The sequence below is a fragment of the Lissotriton helveticus genome, chromosome 5_1, assembly GCF_964261635.1.
Source record: "Lissotriton helveticus chromosome 5_1, aLisHel1.1, whole genome shotgun sequence".
Classification (NCBI taxonomy): domain Eukaryota; kingdom Metazoa; phylum Chordata; class Amphibia; order Caudata; family Salamandridae; genus Lissotriton; species Lissotriton helveticus.
Window position 1 is genome coordinate 403,529,323 of NC_136065.1, and position 14,150 is coordinate 403,543,472.

Below are 14,150 nucleotides of genomic sequence, written 5' to 3' on the forward strand. Positions count from 1 at the left end.
TTTTTCCACCGTCAATCCTCATCGTAAGAATCAGATTCAGGAGGCACAGCGGGGCTCATAACACCGTCATTCTTTATTTTAAACATCAGGGCATGACGCGTTTCGGAGGGTTTCCTTCATCAGACGCCCTCGATGTTTGAATTGCCACTGTTACACTCAGTCCTTTCTTAGTGTCTTTAAGTGTTCTCCATCACTAAAGTAGTGTGGGATTCCCTGAAATTGTGGCACGGAGTCATCATGTTTCCTAAATTGGACCACATCCCCCAGCATGCAGTGTTTCTAACTTGCTGTCGATGGCTCCATTAATCGGCTGTTCATCACAATCCCCGTTAGGAAGCCGATATGCCGTGAATTCAGGTAAGGGCTGGTGTACCTGTTCTGGGCTTATATATATATATATCCATAGACATTTGAATGTTGTTCATTTGACATCAGGGAAAGCCTTTTTGTTAGAGTGTTTCCCAAATAAAACCCATCCGCTCATACAGAGGGGGCCCCTAAAAAGAATATAGGTAGAGAACAACAGGGGAAATCAATAATGCATTCAAAGAACAAAGTCTCCACCTGTACGGATCATATCGTGCAATAAGGACCAATTATTAATAGACTAACCAGCCTCTGAATGTGATCACACCACACATAGGTTAACAAGGTTTATAATTGTTTTATTTATCATCATTTCATCAAATTTTGTTTTTTAAAAGTATATGAAAATAAAATACACAAGAAGCACATGCCACACCACAATCACCATTCACTCAAAAAATCAAACATCATAATTCATAACCACACATACTCACACATCCAAAAATATCAGGTATCCCATAGTACAATATTCATAAATAGATACAGGTGAACAAGTCCCCCAAACACTGGGTTACACAGAAGATATTATCGACCTTGCACAAAGTATCAGTGTAACTAAATGAAAAATATGGAATAAGGACATAAAAGTCAGCTAGATAGTCAAATGATAGGTGAAATTCATATCCATGAAGTCATAAATATTTCGCAGTCATAAAGATCCACGTCACTAATCCAGCATCAACGGGCGTTTCAGTGTTAGACCCCAGTTTGGGTCTCACCTTCCTCAGGGCGAATGAACCAAACAAAATGGTGGTGGGACGTGCCTGGACTACGCAATGAACACAATTGATACCCTCAATGTCCATATTGCTATTGCATAAAGTTTACTTGATAAAATAATCAAAACATAAGCACAAAATATGCAAATTTATATTCAATAATCACAAAGTGTGGTCACAAAGGCACAAGTTGAAAGTTCCAAATACAAATACATTAAAATGATAACTTATGCACACTGAAGAGAAGAAATACAGAATGACACACAAAAGAATAAAAGGAGAATAAAAATAAAAGATGAGAAATTAAAATGTTGTCCAGCCATATTGTACCACATCTACATAGAGTGTATGTTCAAGGCACATGTAATCTCCAACATTTCTAATAAGGAATGACAAAACGTGATCACAGACAAAAGAGTCACAAGCAATCTCAGACCAATTAAGGTTAAAAAATGAGAAGAAGAAGAATTAGAAAACGCAGACCAAACAGCAATAATAGGACCAGAAAAAAGAAAAGAATTATAGCATTAGACATGTTAGGCTGAGGTACCTGGGAATCAGAACAGGCACGCAATAGGTGACACAGAAATATCAGTAGAAGCACGATGGTTGCAGGGCCTGGGTGGATACAAAACGACAAAACATACCGCACCCCAATAAGTCTAATAATAAACAAATGTTGTATAGTGCAGGATCAGAGAACAGTGAGCTACCCAATATACCCTTGAGGGCTTGGGTAATTAATGTAAAAGGTAAAAGTGCCGTCAAGGGAATTTGTTTGAATAACAATTAGGGATTTGGATTCACTAAGTAGGATGAATAAATGATCCTTTCGTGAAATTAATTCAGTACCAATCGAATAAATGATATATAGTCATAAACAAAATATAAAATACACAAGACATAAATAACAAACACCAAGGTGTATCGAAAAAAGAAATTTATCAGAAAGTTGAAGGGTCAAAAATTTGATATACAGATAAAATTAATTTAGAAGCACTTAGAACTGCAGGTCAAACATAGAGTACATTAACAGTTGACACAACAAGAACTAAGGACACCTATCCAAAATCAATATTAGTCTGAATGAGACAAAAGATGGATAAGGTGGAGGTCGACGTTTCGGTCTCCTACATATGACTTTGCGAGACCATCTTCAGGACAGTTGTCAATTGTGAACTGTATAAAAGACCAAAGTAATCTCAAGCCGAATGGCATGCAATTGGATTCGTCTCGAGTATAAAACTTCCAAAAGGAGCAGAAGAAGTCTGTGCTTATCCTGTAGCTTCAGTTCAGGGCAGGCGAAGGTCATAAAGATTGATGGCACACGTCCGCAATCTAGCGCCTTGTGTTTAGAAAAATCTCACACAGATATCCATAGCGGTTAGCATCAACGTTCACCGACGTGTGGAGATTTTATAGGACATAATCTGGCCGCAACCAATGAGTTAGTTGAGGTCATGCAGAGTTTCAACAAGGGATCAAGGTGCTCTATTGTCTGCGATAGTGTCAGTCACAGGGAGCGAGTGGAATTCCACTCGCTCCCTGTGACTGACACTATTGCAGACAATATTTTTTTTGATTTTTTTTATCATGTTAACTTTATGTAATTGCAATATGAACATTGAGTGTATCAATTTTGTCCACTGCCCGTCCCACCACCATTTTGTTTGGTTCATGCACCCTGAGGAAGACCCAAACTGGGGTCCTAACACCTAAACGCGATTTGGCGATGGGTTAGTGATGTGGATCTTTATGATTGAATCTCCCCCTCTGAGAAATATTTATGACTTCATGGATATGAATTTCACCTATCATTTGACTATCTAGTTGACTTTTATGACCTTATTCCATATTTTTCATTTGGTTACACTGATACTTTGTGCAAGGTGAATAATATCTTCTGTGTAACCCAGTTTTTGGGGGACTCGTTCACCTGTATCTTTTTATGAATATTGTACTATGGGATGCCTGATATTTTTGGACGTGTGAGTATGAGTTGTTATGAATTCTGATGTTTGATTTTTTGAGTTAGTGTGGTGTGGGATGGGCTTCTTGTTTATTTTATTTTCATATACATTTAAAAAAATGGATTAGGTGATAATGAATAAAATACATTGATAAACGTTGTTAACCTATGTGTGGTGTGATCACATTCAGAGGCCAGTGTTGTTAGTCTATTATTAATTAGTGACTTATTGCACGATATGATCCGTACAGGTGGAATGCAAATAAAACCTCATGCCTTAATCTGAATCTTAGTCTTTTGATGTGCTTCATTTTATGATATTGGGATCCCTTTCCTGGTGGTGTTTATTGCTTCGCTGAGTTTGTGCCTCTGTGTGGGAGCGCGGTATTTTCTATTGTATGGGAGGGCGAAGCAATACAAACTTACACAAAAGTGTAAATCTACCTTTGTGAATTAGGCCCCGAGTGTTGTAAGAAAACTGAAGTGGACTATATACTAGGATGACTGAGCGATTGTTCAAATGTGGATCGTCAATCAAAATATCTCAGTACAAGTCCGACCTGGATTATTGAGTGATGGTGCAAATGGGAATATGACCTAAGGATTTCTGAGTAATGGGACAAATCAATCTCGCAGTTAGGATTAAAAAGTGATGGTGCAAAACCAAAAATGCACTAAGAATTACTGAGTAATGGAGCAAATCAAACATGTATGGTGAAGGTCATTTTTGATGTATTTTAGGCACTCAGTGCACAATTGTTTCCAATCCAGGTATAATGCTTGACTTGGCAAAACAGTGATAAGGTGTCATACATTGAGGATATTCTCTGCACAGTGACCCGCAGTCAGGTGTAATGATTGCACTGACACAATATTAGTGGTTCAAGGCATTCGTATAACATCATAAAATATCTGAATTGCTTTCTAAAACCTCATGCTGTAAACTGACTGAATCCATCCTTGCACACACTCAAGCAGTCTTCCATTAATGCATTAAACCATTCATTCATCATTCACAGTTTTATGTACTAATGTACTCAAACATTGATCCATCCATGAACAGCCTCAGTAACTCATTCATCCTTCCAAACACTTATTTATCTGAATGTTGACTCATTTTAACATTCACCCACTCTTTTATCCGCATCAGCATATAGAGGCACTTTCACTTACAAAATGGGCAGAGCTTTTAGCTTTGCTAATGATTGCTTGTGGTTAAAATGTTCCTAGAGGTGCCTATGTTGATGTAGTGTGTTGCCTATATTTGGCATTGTGTGTTTGTTGTTGGATGTTGAATTTTTTTATGAAGGTGAGTGTTGAGGAGTACATTTGTACTATAGAACCTAGTGCTGTTTTTGCTAGTGCTGTGTGTGGACTTAGTGCTGTTTTAGTCCATGTATGTTTCACAGTTTTGACAATGTTAAACTTTGATCTTACACATTCACTCTCTTACACTCTTACACATCGAAGCAGGTGACACGTTGTTTAATTAGACATTTATAATGCACTACTGAAATCCATTTACTTTTGTGTCTTTCTACCCCACAACAATGTAGTTGCGTGAGAATAAGTCTTGTGCAAAGGGTGGGTAGTAAGCCTTAAAAAATGTGGGTAGCCTTGGCAGTTTGCTAACGCCAACAAAGAGCATGGAAATAGTGGGAGATCTGCACCAGTCAAACTGCCTGGAGTAAATTGGTTTCCATGATGGGAAAGGGACTGGGAGTACTCCAAACCTCATTTGGATGTAGGGGAAAGGGGGGATAGGCGAGTTTCTAAAACGTCAGAAAGATTTTTTTTCCTACAGGAGAGAAAAAAAATAAAACAAATACCATTTCACATCAGCACCCCCAGGAGTCTGCATGGGAAGTTTCAACTGTCGCAGATTTCTGGATGTACTCAAATAGCAAAAGTTGTAAATCTGTACCTGCATGTCATAGACCTTTTATGGGTGCAGATTTACGATTTCATTTGTAAATCTGGTCCCAAGTATCTATTTTTAAGCACATTTCTCACGAAGTCAGAGAGAAAGAGAAATTATAAAGTGTTAAGTTACCAGGTTACATTTTATTTCTGCTGGAAGGTAGCGTTATCAGTCATTAAAATATATCAGGAGCCATGAAAATTCAATTGCTACCAAGACTAGCAATACCATATGTTATTAGAACATTGAAATGTGAAGAGCTCCATTGAAGGCAATGGAGTAGCTCCAGGCTTATAATGGCTGTTATAGGCCTTCTGCTACAACATTCCAATGTTTGTCTTTCTGTTTCTCCCTTTTTTCTTTTTTTTATAAATCTTTTTATTTGCAAAAAGAAACACATTGGTCATTACACATATACATACATAGTCATTACAGTGTTACATTCGCATACTCCTATACAAAACACATCTCTCTAGATTGTGTAATCCACAAGCTGGAAGTAGTATACAAGTCATTAGGGCGTTAGTGGCTCGTCAAGGGAAGGGAGCATGGGAGGTTCACACAGGTTTCCACGGTATTCATTCAATTTTGACCAAATTACCACCCATTTCCAGGGACACCCCCGGGCCACATAGACTGTCTTCTCTTGCAGCATACACCAATCCATGTCTTTTTTCCATTCACTGAGCCCCGGAGGTGTTCCCGCTCCCCACATGAGTGCTATGTTGCGTTTGGCTATCACCTGTCCAAGCGTTGCCTATATCTTTCCTTTTAAGGACAAATCTGTGGGCTCCCAGATGTTCAAGAGGCACCTTTTACCTTCAGGTAGTAAGTTAACCCCCCAGACCGCACTCACACAGCCATGCACCCGTTTCCAGTAGGCTTGTATTATGGGGCATTCCCATATTATGTGAAGAAACGTCCCCACCTCCCCACACTGCCTCCTACAGAGCCCATCTGCACTCCTCCCCATCAACACTAGACGTGTACCCAAAATATAAACTCTGTGCAATATTTTTAGTTGTATCAGCCTCAATTTCACTGATATCGCTACTTCTTTGGGGGAGGCAAGTGCTTCTCTCCATTCCTTGTCATCAATCTCAAGACCGTCAGCCTCCCATTTTCTCCTAAGTGCCAACAAGAGGTCAGGGGTGTGGTGTATGAGTTTTTTGTATGTGAGGGAGATAACCCCCTCCGGCAAATGGCCGTGAAGCAGTCTGTTCTCCAGGGGAGAGGACTCCGGAAGCGTTGTTCCGGGTGGAATGTTAGACTGGAGTGAGTGCCTAATCTGTATGTATCGGAAGTACTCAGTTTTCGCTAATTCGTGTGTTTGCTGTAGAGAGGCAAATGTCACCATCCCATTGGGCCCCCATAGGTCTTTTATAAGGGAGATCCCTATCAGGTCCCAGTTCCTAAACCCTTTTGTACGACCCAACGTACCCAGCCTTTCGGAGACCCAGAGCGGGGTAGCCAATGTGAGTTTGTCAGCCCATCCCAGTTTGCGGCTCACAATGTGCCAGAGTTGGACCGAGTGCCTTGTAGGTCCTGTGAGGGGGTACCTGTTAGGTTTACAGTAGAGCGCAGCCTTAAAGTTACCCCTCGGGAGAAGCCACCTGTCCATCCCATATCCGGGATCGTCTCCACCACTGTATGTGCCCTGGTTTATGGCCGAGAGGTGTGCTGCCCAGTAATATTTTCGGATGTCCGGAAGTGCTATACCCCCATCATACCACCCCAGCGTGAGTGTTTGGAGCGATACGCGTGGCGTTCCGGCCCACAACAGGTCTCTTTGAGTGGCCTCAATATCCGCAAAGTACTTTTGTGGGACTAAATCTGGGTAGTTTTGTAGGGCAAATAAAAAACGCAGTAGTGCCCTCATCTGAAATAGAGCTGCCCGGCCCAACAGGGACAGCGGGAGCCCCTTCCAAACTATGTCGTCTCTTTTGAACCTTTGCAGAGGTGGTAGGAGATTCCTCTCATAACGAGTCACCCCATTCATTGAGTTAAAGATCCTGAGGTACTTGAACCCCTCTGTGGCCATCTTGATCAGGCATTCACGCGGTATTGAAGGGGGGCCCCATGTAGAACGTAAAATAGTAACTTCCCCCAGTTGATGCTGTAACCCGAGTTCCTCCCAAAACTGGTGAAAATATCCAGGACAACCCTGAGGGATTTGGAGGAAGAAGCGAGGTATAGGAGGATGTCATCCGCATAGAGCGAAATCCGGTCCTCCCACCCATCTGCCCATCTGAGCCCTCGCAGTGAAAGATCTTGTCATATCCAGGCTCTCCCTTTTTTCAATTTACAACATTCTACCCTCAGTGGGTGGAATGTTCTAATAGTCTGATAGCTCTTCTGCCTCAGGCTATACCGGCTGTTAAAACGCTTTCTTTGTTATATGTCCAGTCACTCGAGTTGAGGGCCTTTGAAAACTTGTATAGCCTTCAGCAGTGGGTTCTAAGGCTATATAATCTAAGAAAAATAAACATGGGATTAGAGTATATTGCAGTTCCATTGCAGAGAATCTTACCTTATACATGTCTTCATAGTTGCGGCAGTGCTCCGTGAATGGAGTTTCCCCTCCTTCAGCCAGCAAGACCTTGGTGCTTATATAACGATGCATGGTAGGTTTCCGCACAATGGAGCTTGCTATTGACATTTTGTCACAGGAAGGATGGGTGCCAGGCACTATTAGGGTCTTGGAGGATTGACCACATGAAAGCCTTAGAAGAAACAAAAAACAGAAACCAATTTTAAGTTTGAATCCATTTTTCTTCATGAAATTTAATTTTGCACCATGTCAAAGCTAGGAGTGGCTTTTTTATTCTAAAATTCCACAGTATCCACGTAATTGATTCATGCCTAATGTAGCCAAATTTCATTTGTTAAAGAGAACATCTGTAAATGAGAACTCGTGAGAGCAAAACATATTTATTCCTCTGTAATTACTCTAATAGAATATATTTACTCCATGTTCCGTCTAAGATGCACAACAGGAATATGGCTGGTGAGCAGGACATTTTCCAGCTGTCATTCAGGGCTAGCTAGCCCTGAATGGGAGTAGGGAGTCACAATAGCTGTCGCTCAGCACCCACTTACAACCCATCCCACTCTATCAGAAGTCCCACCCTAGGAGTTCAAACAGTAGGTAATGGATCTTAAGGACTCAGAGCTCTGGGACGATAAAGTAGGAGGATGCAGAGTGACAATGGCACTGGAAAGGCTATGTGAACATTACAACTGTCACATAGGGTACCCCTTCAACTTCTTTTTTTAAAACTTCACCAGCTTCGAACTTTGCAAAGAATGCAAACCTTAAAAACCAAATTACACGTTCCAAATTACACTAAGACAACTAATTACAAACTTTAGGGCATATTATCAAGGAACGGCATTATAATTATCGCCGCTTTAGCGGCAGAAAACTGATAATGGGCTTGATAATATGCCGTAGAGAATTCCCATAGAAGCCCATGTTCACACCAGATCATGGGCTTCTATGGGAATTCACAAGGGAATAATATCAAGCCCATTATCGCCGCTTTAGCAGCAGTTTTCTGCCGCTAAAGCGGCGATAATTATAACGCCGTTCCTTGATAATATGCCCCTCTGAGTCCTGACTTCAAAAAGCCCAGACACAACACAACACCAACCCAGCACCAGAGCATGCCTCCTCTCCCAGCGAAATACTCAGGAGGTTCTGTTCTGTAACAGAAAGGGAATTACAAGAGGAAACAAGGCAAACAAGCATTGGCAAAACCAAATAGGTCTTGGGAATCCAAAAGCTATAGGCATTGTCCATATTTCTATCTATAGGCATTGTTGGTACATTGTCAATGTTAATGGCACATCAGCGTAGCCATGCACATTTGCTGCCCGGTGAGACCTGTCCTTCCTCGCAGTGTCACTAACGGAGGATGTAATACGCCCTCACCCCTCCGGGGGACGGAGCACTGAAAGCAGCGCAGCAGACATGCATCAACATAGAGAAGCGACATCTCCACAATAGTTCTTTGTTTACAAATGGCATCATGTAATAACAATGTTATTTACATTAGTTGGCATAATGTAAGCAATTGATTTTTGTTATTGTGGTCTCCCTGCATTTATGGAACAATGTATATGTTTCCACTAAGTATGTTTGTTTCCACTATATAATACTTGTTCCATCACATGAAAGAGATTAACCCCTTCGCTGCGGCGGGTTTTCAAATGGGTTTGGGCATGGAGCTGCCCGGGACCCGTGGAGCCCGTCCTGGGCACTCTGACCTGCTGTTGGCCCGGGGGAGGACTGCCCGGGACCCGTGGAGCCCGTCCTGGGCACTCTGACAAGCTGTTGGCCCGGGGAAGGGAGCCCCAGACGACCGGGACCTGTGGAGCCCGTCCTGGGCACTCCTGTATGCCGTTGGCCTGGGGAAGGGAGCCCCGGACGTCCGGGTCCTGTGGAACTCGTCCTGGGCACTCTGACATGCCGCTGGCCCGGGGAAGGGTGCCCCGGACGCCCGGGGCCCGTGGAGCCCGTCCTGGGCACTCTGACAAGCCGTTGGCCCGGGGAAGGGAGCCCTGGACGCCCGGGACCCGTGGAGCCCGTCCTGGGCACTCTGGAATGCTTTGGCCCGGGGAAGGGAGCCCCGGACGCCCGGGGGAGGACTGCCCGGGACCCGTGGAACTGGTCCTGGGCACTTTTACATGCCGTCGGCCTGGAGGTGGGTGCCCTGGACGCCCGGGGGAGGCCTGCCCGGGACCCGTGGAGCCCTTCCCGGGTACTTTGCCAATGCCGTTGGCCTCATGGAGATGGTTGCCCCGGACGCGTCCGGGGGAGGCCTGCGCGGGACCCATGGAGCCCGTCCTGGGCATTGAGCCATGCCGTTGGCCTGGAGATGGGAGCCCCGGACGCCCGGGGGAGGCCTGCCCGGGACCCGTGGAGCCCTTCCCGGGTACTTTGCCAATGCCGTTGGCCTCATGGAGATGGTTGCCCCGGACGCGTCCGGGGGAGGCCTGCGCGGGACCCATGGAGCCCGTCCTGGGCATTGAGCCATGCCGTTGGCCTGGAGATGGGAGCCCCGGACGCCCGGGGGAGGACTGCCCGGTACCCGTGGAGCCCGTCCTGGACACTTTGACATGCCGTCGGCCTGGAGGAGGGTGCCCGGGACGCCCGTGGGAAGCCTGGTCGGGACCCGTGGAGCCCTTCCCGGGTACTTTGCCAATGCCGTTGGCCTCCTGGAGATGTGTGCCCCGAACGCCCGGGGGGAGGGCTGCCCGGGGCCCGTGGAGCCCGCCCTGGGCACTTTGACATGCCGTCGTCCTGGAGGTGGGAGCCCCGGACGCCCGGGGGAGGGCTGCCCGGGACCCATGGAGCCCTTCCCGGTTACTCTGCCATCCCGTTGGCCTCCTGGAGATGGGTGCCCCGGACGCCCGGGGGAGGTCTGTCCGGGGCCCATGGAGCCCGTCCTGGGCAGTGTGACATGCCGTCGGCCTGGAGGTGGGAGCCCCGGACGCCCGGGGGAAGGCTGCCCGGGACCCGTGGAGCCCTTCCCGGGTACTTTGCCATCCCGTTGGCCTCCTGGAGATGGGTGCCCCGGACGCCCGGGGGGAGGTCTGTCCGGGGCCCATGGAGCCCGTCCTGGGCAGTGTGACATGCCGTCGGCCTGGAGGTGGGAGCCCCGGACGCCCGGGGGAAGGCTGCCCGGGACCCGTGGAGCCCTCCCCGGGTACTTTGCCAATGCCGTTGGCCTCATGGAGATGGGTGCCCCGGACGCCCGGGGGAGGACTGCCCGGTACCCGTGGAGTCCTTTCCGGGTACTTTGCAACGCTGTTGGCCTCCTGGAGATGGGTGCCCCGGACGCCCGGGGGAGGCCTGCCCGGGACCCGTGGAGCCCCTCCCGGGTACTTTGCCAATGCCGTTGGCCTCATGGAGATGGGTGCCCCGGACGCCCGGGGGAGGACTGCCCGGTACCCGTGGAGTCCTTTCCGGGTACTTTGCAACGCTGTTGGCCTCCTGGAGATGGGTGCCCCGGACGCCCGGGGGAGGTCTGTCCGGGGCCCATGGAGCCCGTCCTGGGCAGTGTGACATGCCGTCGGCCTGGAGGTGGGAGCCCCGGATGCCCGGGGGAAGGCTGCCCGGGACCCGTGGAGCCCTTCCCGGGTACTTTGCCATCCCGTTGGCCTCCTGGAGATGGGTGCCCCGGACGCCCAGGGGCGGTCTGTCCGGGACACGTGGAGCCCGTCCTGGGCATTGAGCCATGCCGTTGGCCCGGAGAATGGAGCCCCCAGACGCCCGGGGGAGGTGTTGCCCAGGCATATCTCATCTGGTCCCCGGGCAGAGAACCACCAGCCCTGGAGAGGTGTCCGGGCGTACCCTGCCCCTAGTAATCCGGAGGGAAATTACCCCCCTTTCTTGCAATCCGTGCACGCGAGGTGACAGAGGGGACCCAAGGCGTAAAAGAACCCGAGCTCATGGAGCCCTAGCTGGGATCCGGGAGGCGAATGGCACCTCATCGGGACTTCCAGGGAAGCCCGGCCATCTGGTCGCCCCATTGGAAAGCATCGCGGGCGACCAGATGGCCCGGATCGAAAGGACTCCCAGCTCCCCATCCACCCCAAGCCTTCGCGGTAGGGTTCCTGACTGCCTGCCCACGCAAAGCAGGGCTCTTGGACCCAGGCTGGGCCTCAGGCGCAGGTTGGACCACCGGAGCTCTAGGGCCCGGACGACCTGGGGGAGGAATGCCCGGGACCCGTGGAGCCCGTCCTGGGTACTTTGACATGCCGTCGGCCTGGAGGTGGGTGCCCCGGACGCCCGGGGGAAGCTGCCCGGGACCCATGGAGCCCGTCCTGGGTACTTTGACATTCCGTCGGCCTGGAGGTGGGACCCCCGGACGCCCGGGGGGAGGTCTGCCCGGGACCCATGGAGCCCGTCCTGGGTACTTTGCCTATGCCGTTGGCCTCATGGAGATGGGTGTCCCAGACGCCCGGGGGAGGGCTGTCCCAGACTCATGGAGCCCGTCCTGGGCACTTTGACATGCCGTCTGCCTGGAGGTGGGAGCCCCGGACGCCCGGGGGAGGGCTGCCCGGGACCCATGGAGCCCGACCCGGGCACGCTGCCATGCCGTCAGCCTGGATGGAGCCCCGGACGCCCGGGGTACGAGTGACCGGGACGCATGGAGCCCGTCCTGGGCACTTTTCCGTGCCTTCGGCCTGGAGCCCCCAGACACCCAGGGGAGGACCACCGTGAAAACCATGGAGCCCGACCCGGGCACTCTGCCATACCGTCAGCCTAGATGGAGCCCCGGACGCCCAGGGGACGAATGCCCGGGACGCATGGAGCCCGTCCTGGGCACTTTTCCATGCATTCGGCCTGGAGCCCCCAGACATCCAGGGGAGGACATCCCTGGAAACCATGGATCCCGACCCGGGCACTCTGCCATGCCGTCAGCCTGGATGGAGCCCCGGACGCCCGGGGGATGAATGCCCGGGACGCATGGAGCCTGTCCTGGGCACTTTTCCATGCCGTCAGCCTGGATGGAGCCCCGGACGCCCGGGGGACGACTGCCCAGGAGCCATGGAGCCCGTCCTGGGCAATTTGACATGCAGTTGGCCTGGAGGAAGGAAGCCCCGGGTGGCCTAGGGAGGTTTTGCCCAGGCATAGCCCATCTGGTCCCCATGGCAGAGAACCACCAACCTCGGAGGGGTGTCCAGGCGTACCCTTCTCCCTAGTAATCCGGAGCAAAATTACCCCCTTTTCTTGTAATCTGTGCACGCGAGGTGACAGAGGGGACCCAAGGCGCGAATGTACCCGACCTCATGGAGCCCTCGCTGGGATCCGGGCGGCAAATGGCACCTCATCAAGACTTCCAGGGAAGTTCGGCCATCTGGTCGCCCCATAGGAAAGCGTTGCGGGCGACCAGATGCCCGAGGGGATCCGGGCGACCAGATGGCCGAGGGAATCTGGGCGATCAGATGGCTGGACACGGAAGTGAAGCCGCCTGGACTCTCCCGACCCTGTCCCTGTCCCCGTCCCCGTCCCGGGACGAATGCCCGGGACGCATGGAGCCCGTCCTGGGCACTTTTCCATGCCTTCGGCCTGGAGCCCCCAGACACCCAGGGGAGGACCACCGTGAAAACCATGGAGCCCGACCCGGGCACTCTGCTATACCGTCAGCCTGGATTGAGCCCCGGACGCCCGGGGGACGAATGCCCGGGACGCATGGAGCCCGTCCTGGGTACTTTTCCATGCCTTCGGCCTGGAGCCCCCAGACACCCAGGGGAGGACCACCGTGAAAACCATGGAGCCCGACCCGGGCACTCTGCCATACCGTCAGCCTGGATGGAGCCCCGGACACGCCCGGGGGACGAATGCCCGGGACGCATGGAGCCCGTCCTGGGCACTTTTCCATGCCGCCGGGGTGGATGGAGCCCCGGGCGCCCAGGGGACGACTGCCCAAGAGCCATGGAGCCCGTCCTGGGCAATTTGACATGCCGTCGGCCTGGCGGAAGGAAGCCACGGGTGGCCTAGGGAGGTGTTACCCAGGCATAGCCTATCTGGTCCCCATGGCAGAGAACCACCAGCCTTGGAGGGGCGTCCGGGCGTACCCTGTCCCTAGTAATCCGGAGGGAAAATACCCTCCTTTCTTGTAAACTCTGCACGCGAGATGACAGAGGGGACCCAAAGCGTGAAAGTACCCGACCTCCTGGAGCCCTCGCTGGGATCTGGGAGGCAAATGGCACCTCATCGGGACTTCCAGGGAAGTTCGGCCATCTGGTCGTCGCATTTGTGGAGCCCTGGGAGAGAACTGGGGCTCGGCAGGGCCAGGGTGCCAGCAGGTCCCAGTCTGCCAGGTCACCAGGTCTGGGGATATGCTGCCCATGCGCTGCCGGGGCCCGGGCATGACCTCCGGTGGGCCCTCAGGTGCGTCAGTCCGGCACGGGGAGGCTCTGAACCTGCTTGGCTGGGGCCAGGGCTCCACAAATCCACTCGCCCGCTCGACCGGGGCCTAAACGGCATCCGGCTCATGGCGGGCTTGGGGCTTAGCTTCCAAACCCTACCCCCAGGCCAGGGAGAGCCTCTGCAGGCCCCGATGGTCCCCAGCGCCCGGAACCTCGGCTGGCTTGCAGGACGGGGGCTCCAGCACCCCGGGACCTGCCGGACAGAGTTCAAGCCCCAGGCACGGTCCCATGT

General features: G+C 50.8%; 1 protein-coding gene across 1 annotated transcript in view; it reads right to left on the bottom strand.

Moving 5' to 3' along the window:
- RNF207 (ring finger protein 207) overlaps positions 1 to 14,150 on the bottom strand; it is a 664,007-nt gene that overhangs the window by 117,483 nt on the left and 532,374 nt on the right. The window contains exon 13 of the mRNA XM_078642621.1: positions 7,506 to 7,698. Coding sequence (XP_078498747.1) covers positions 7,506 to 7,698 — 193 coding nt within the window. The remainder of the gene's footprint in view (positions 1 to 7,505; positions 7,699 to 14,150) is intronic.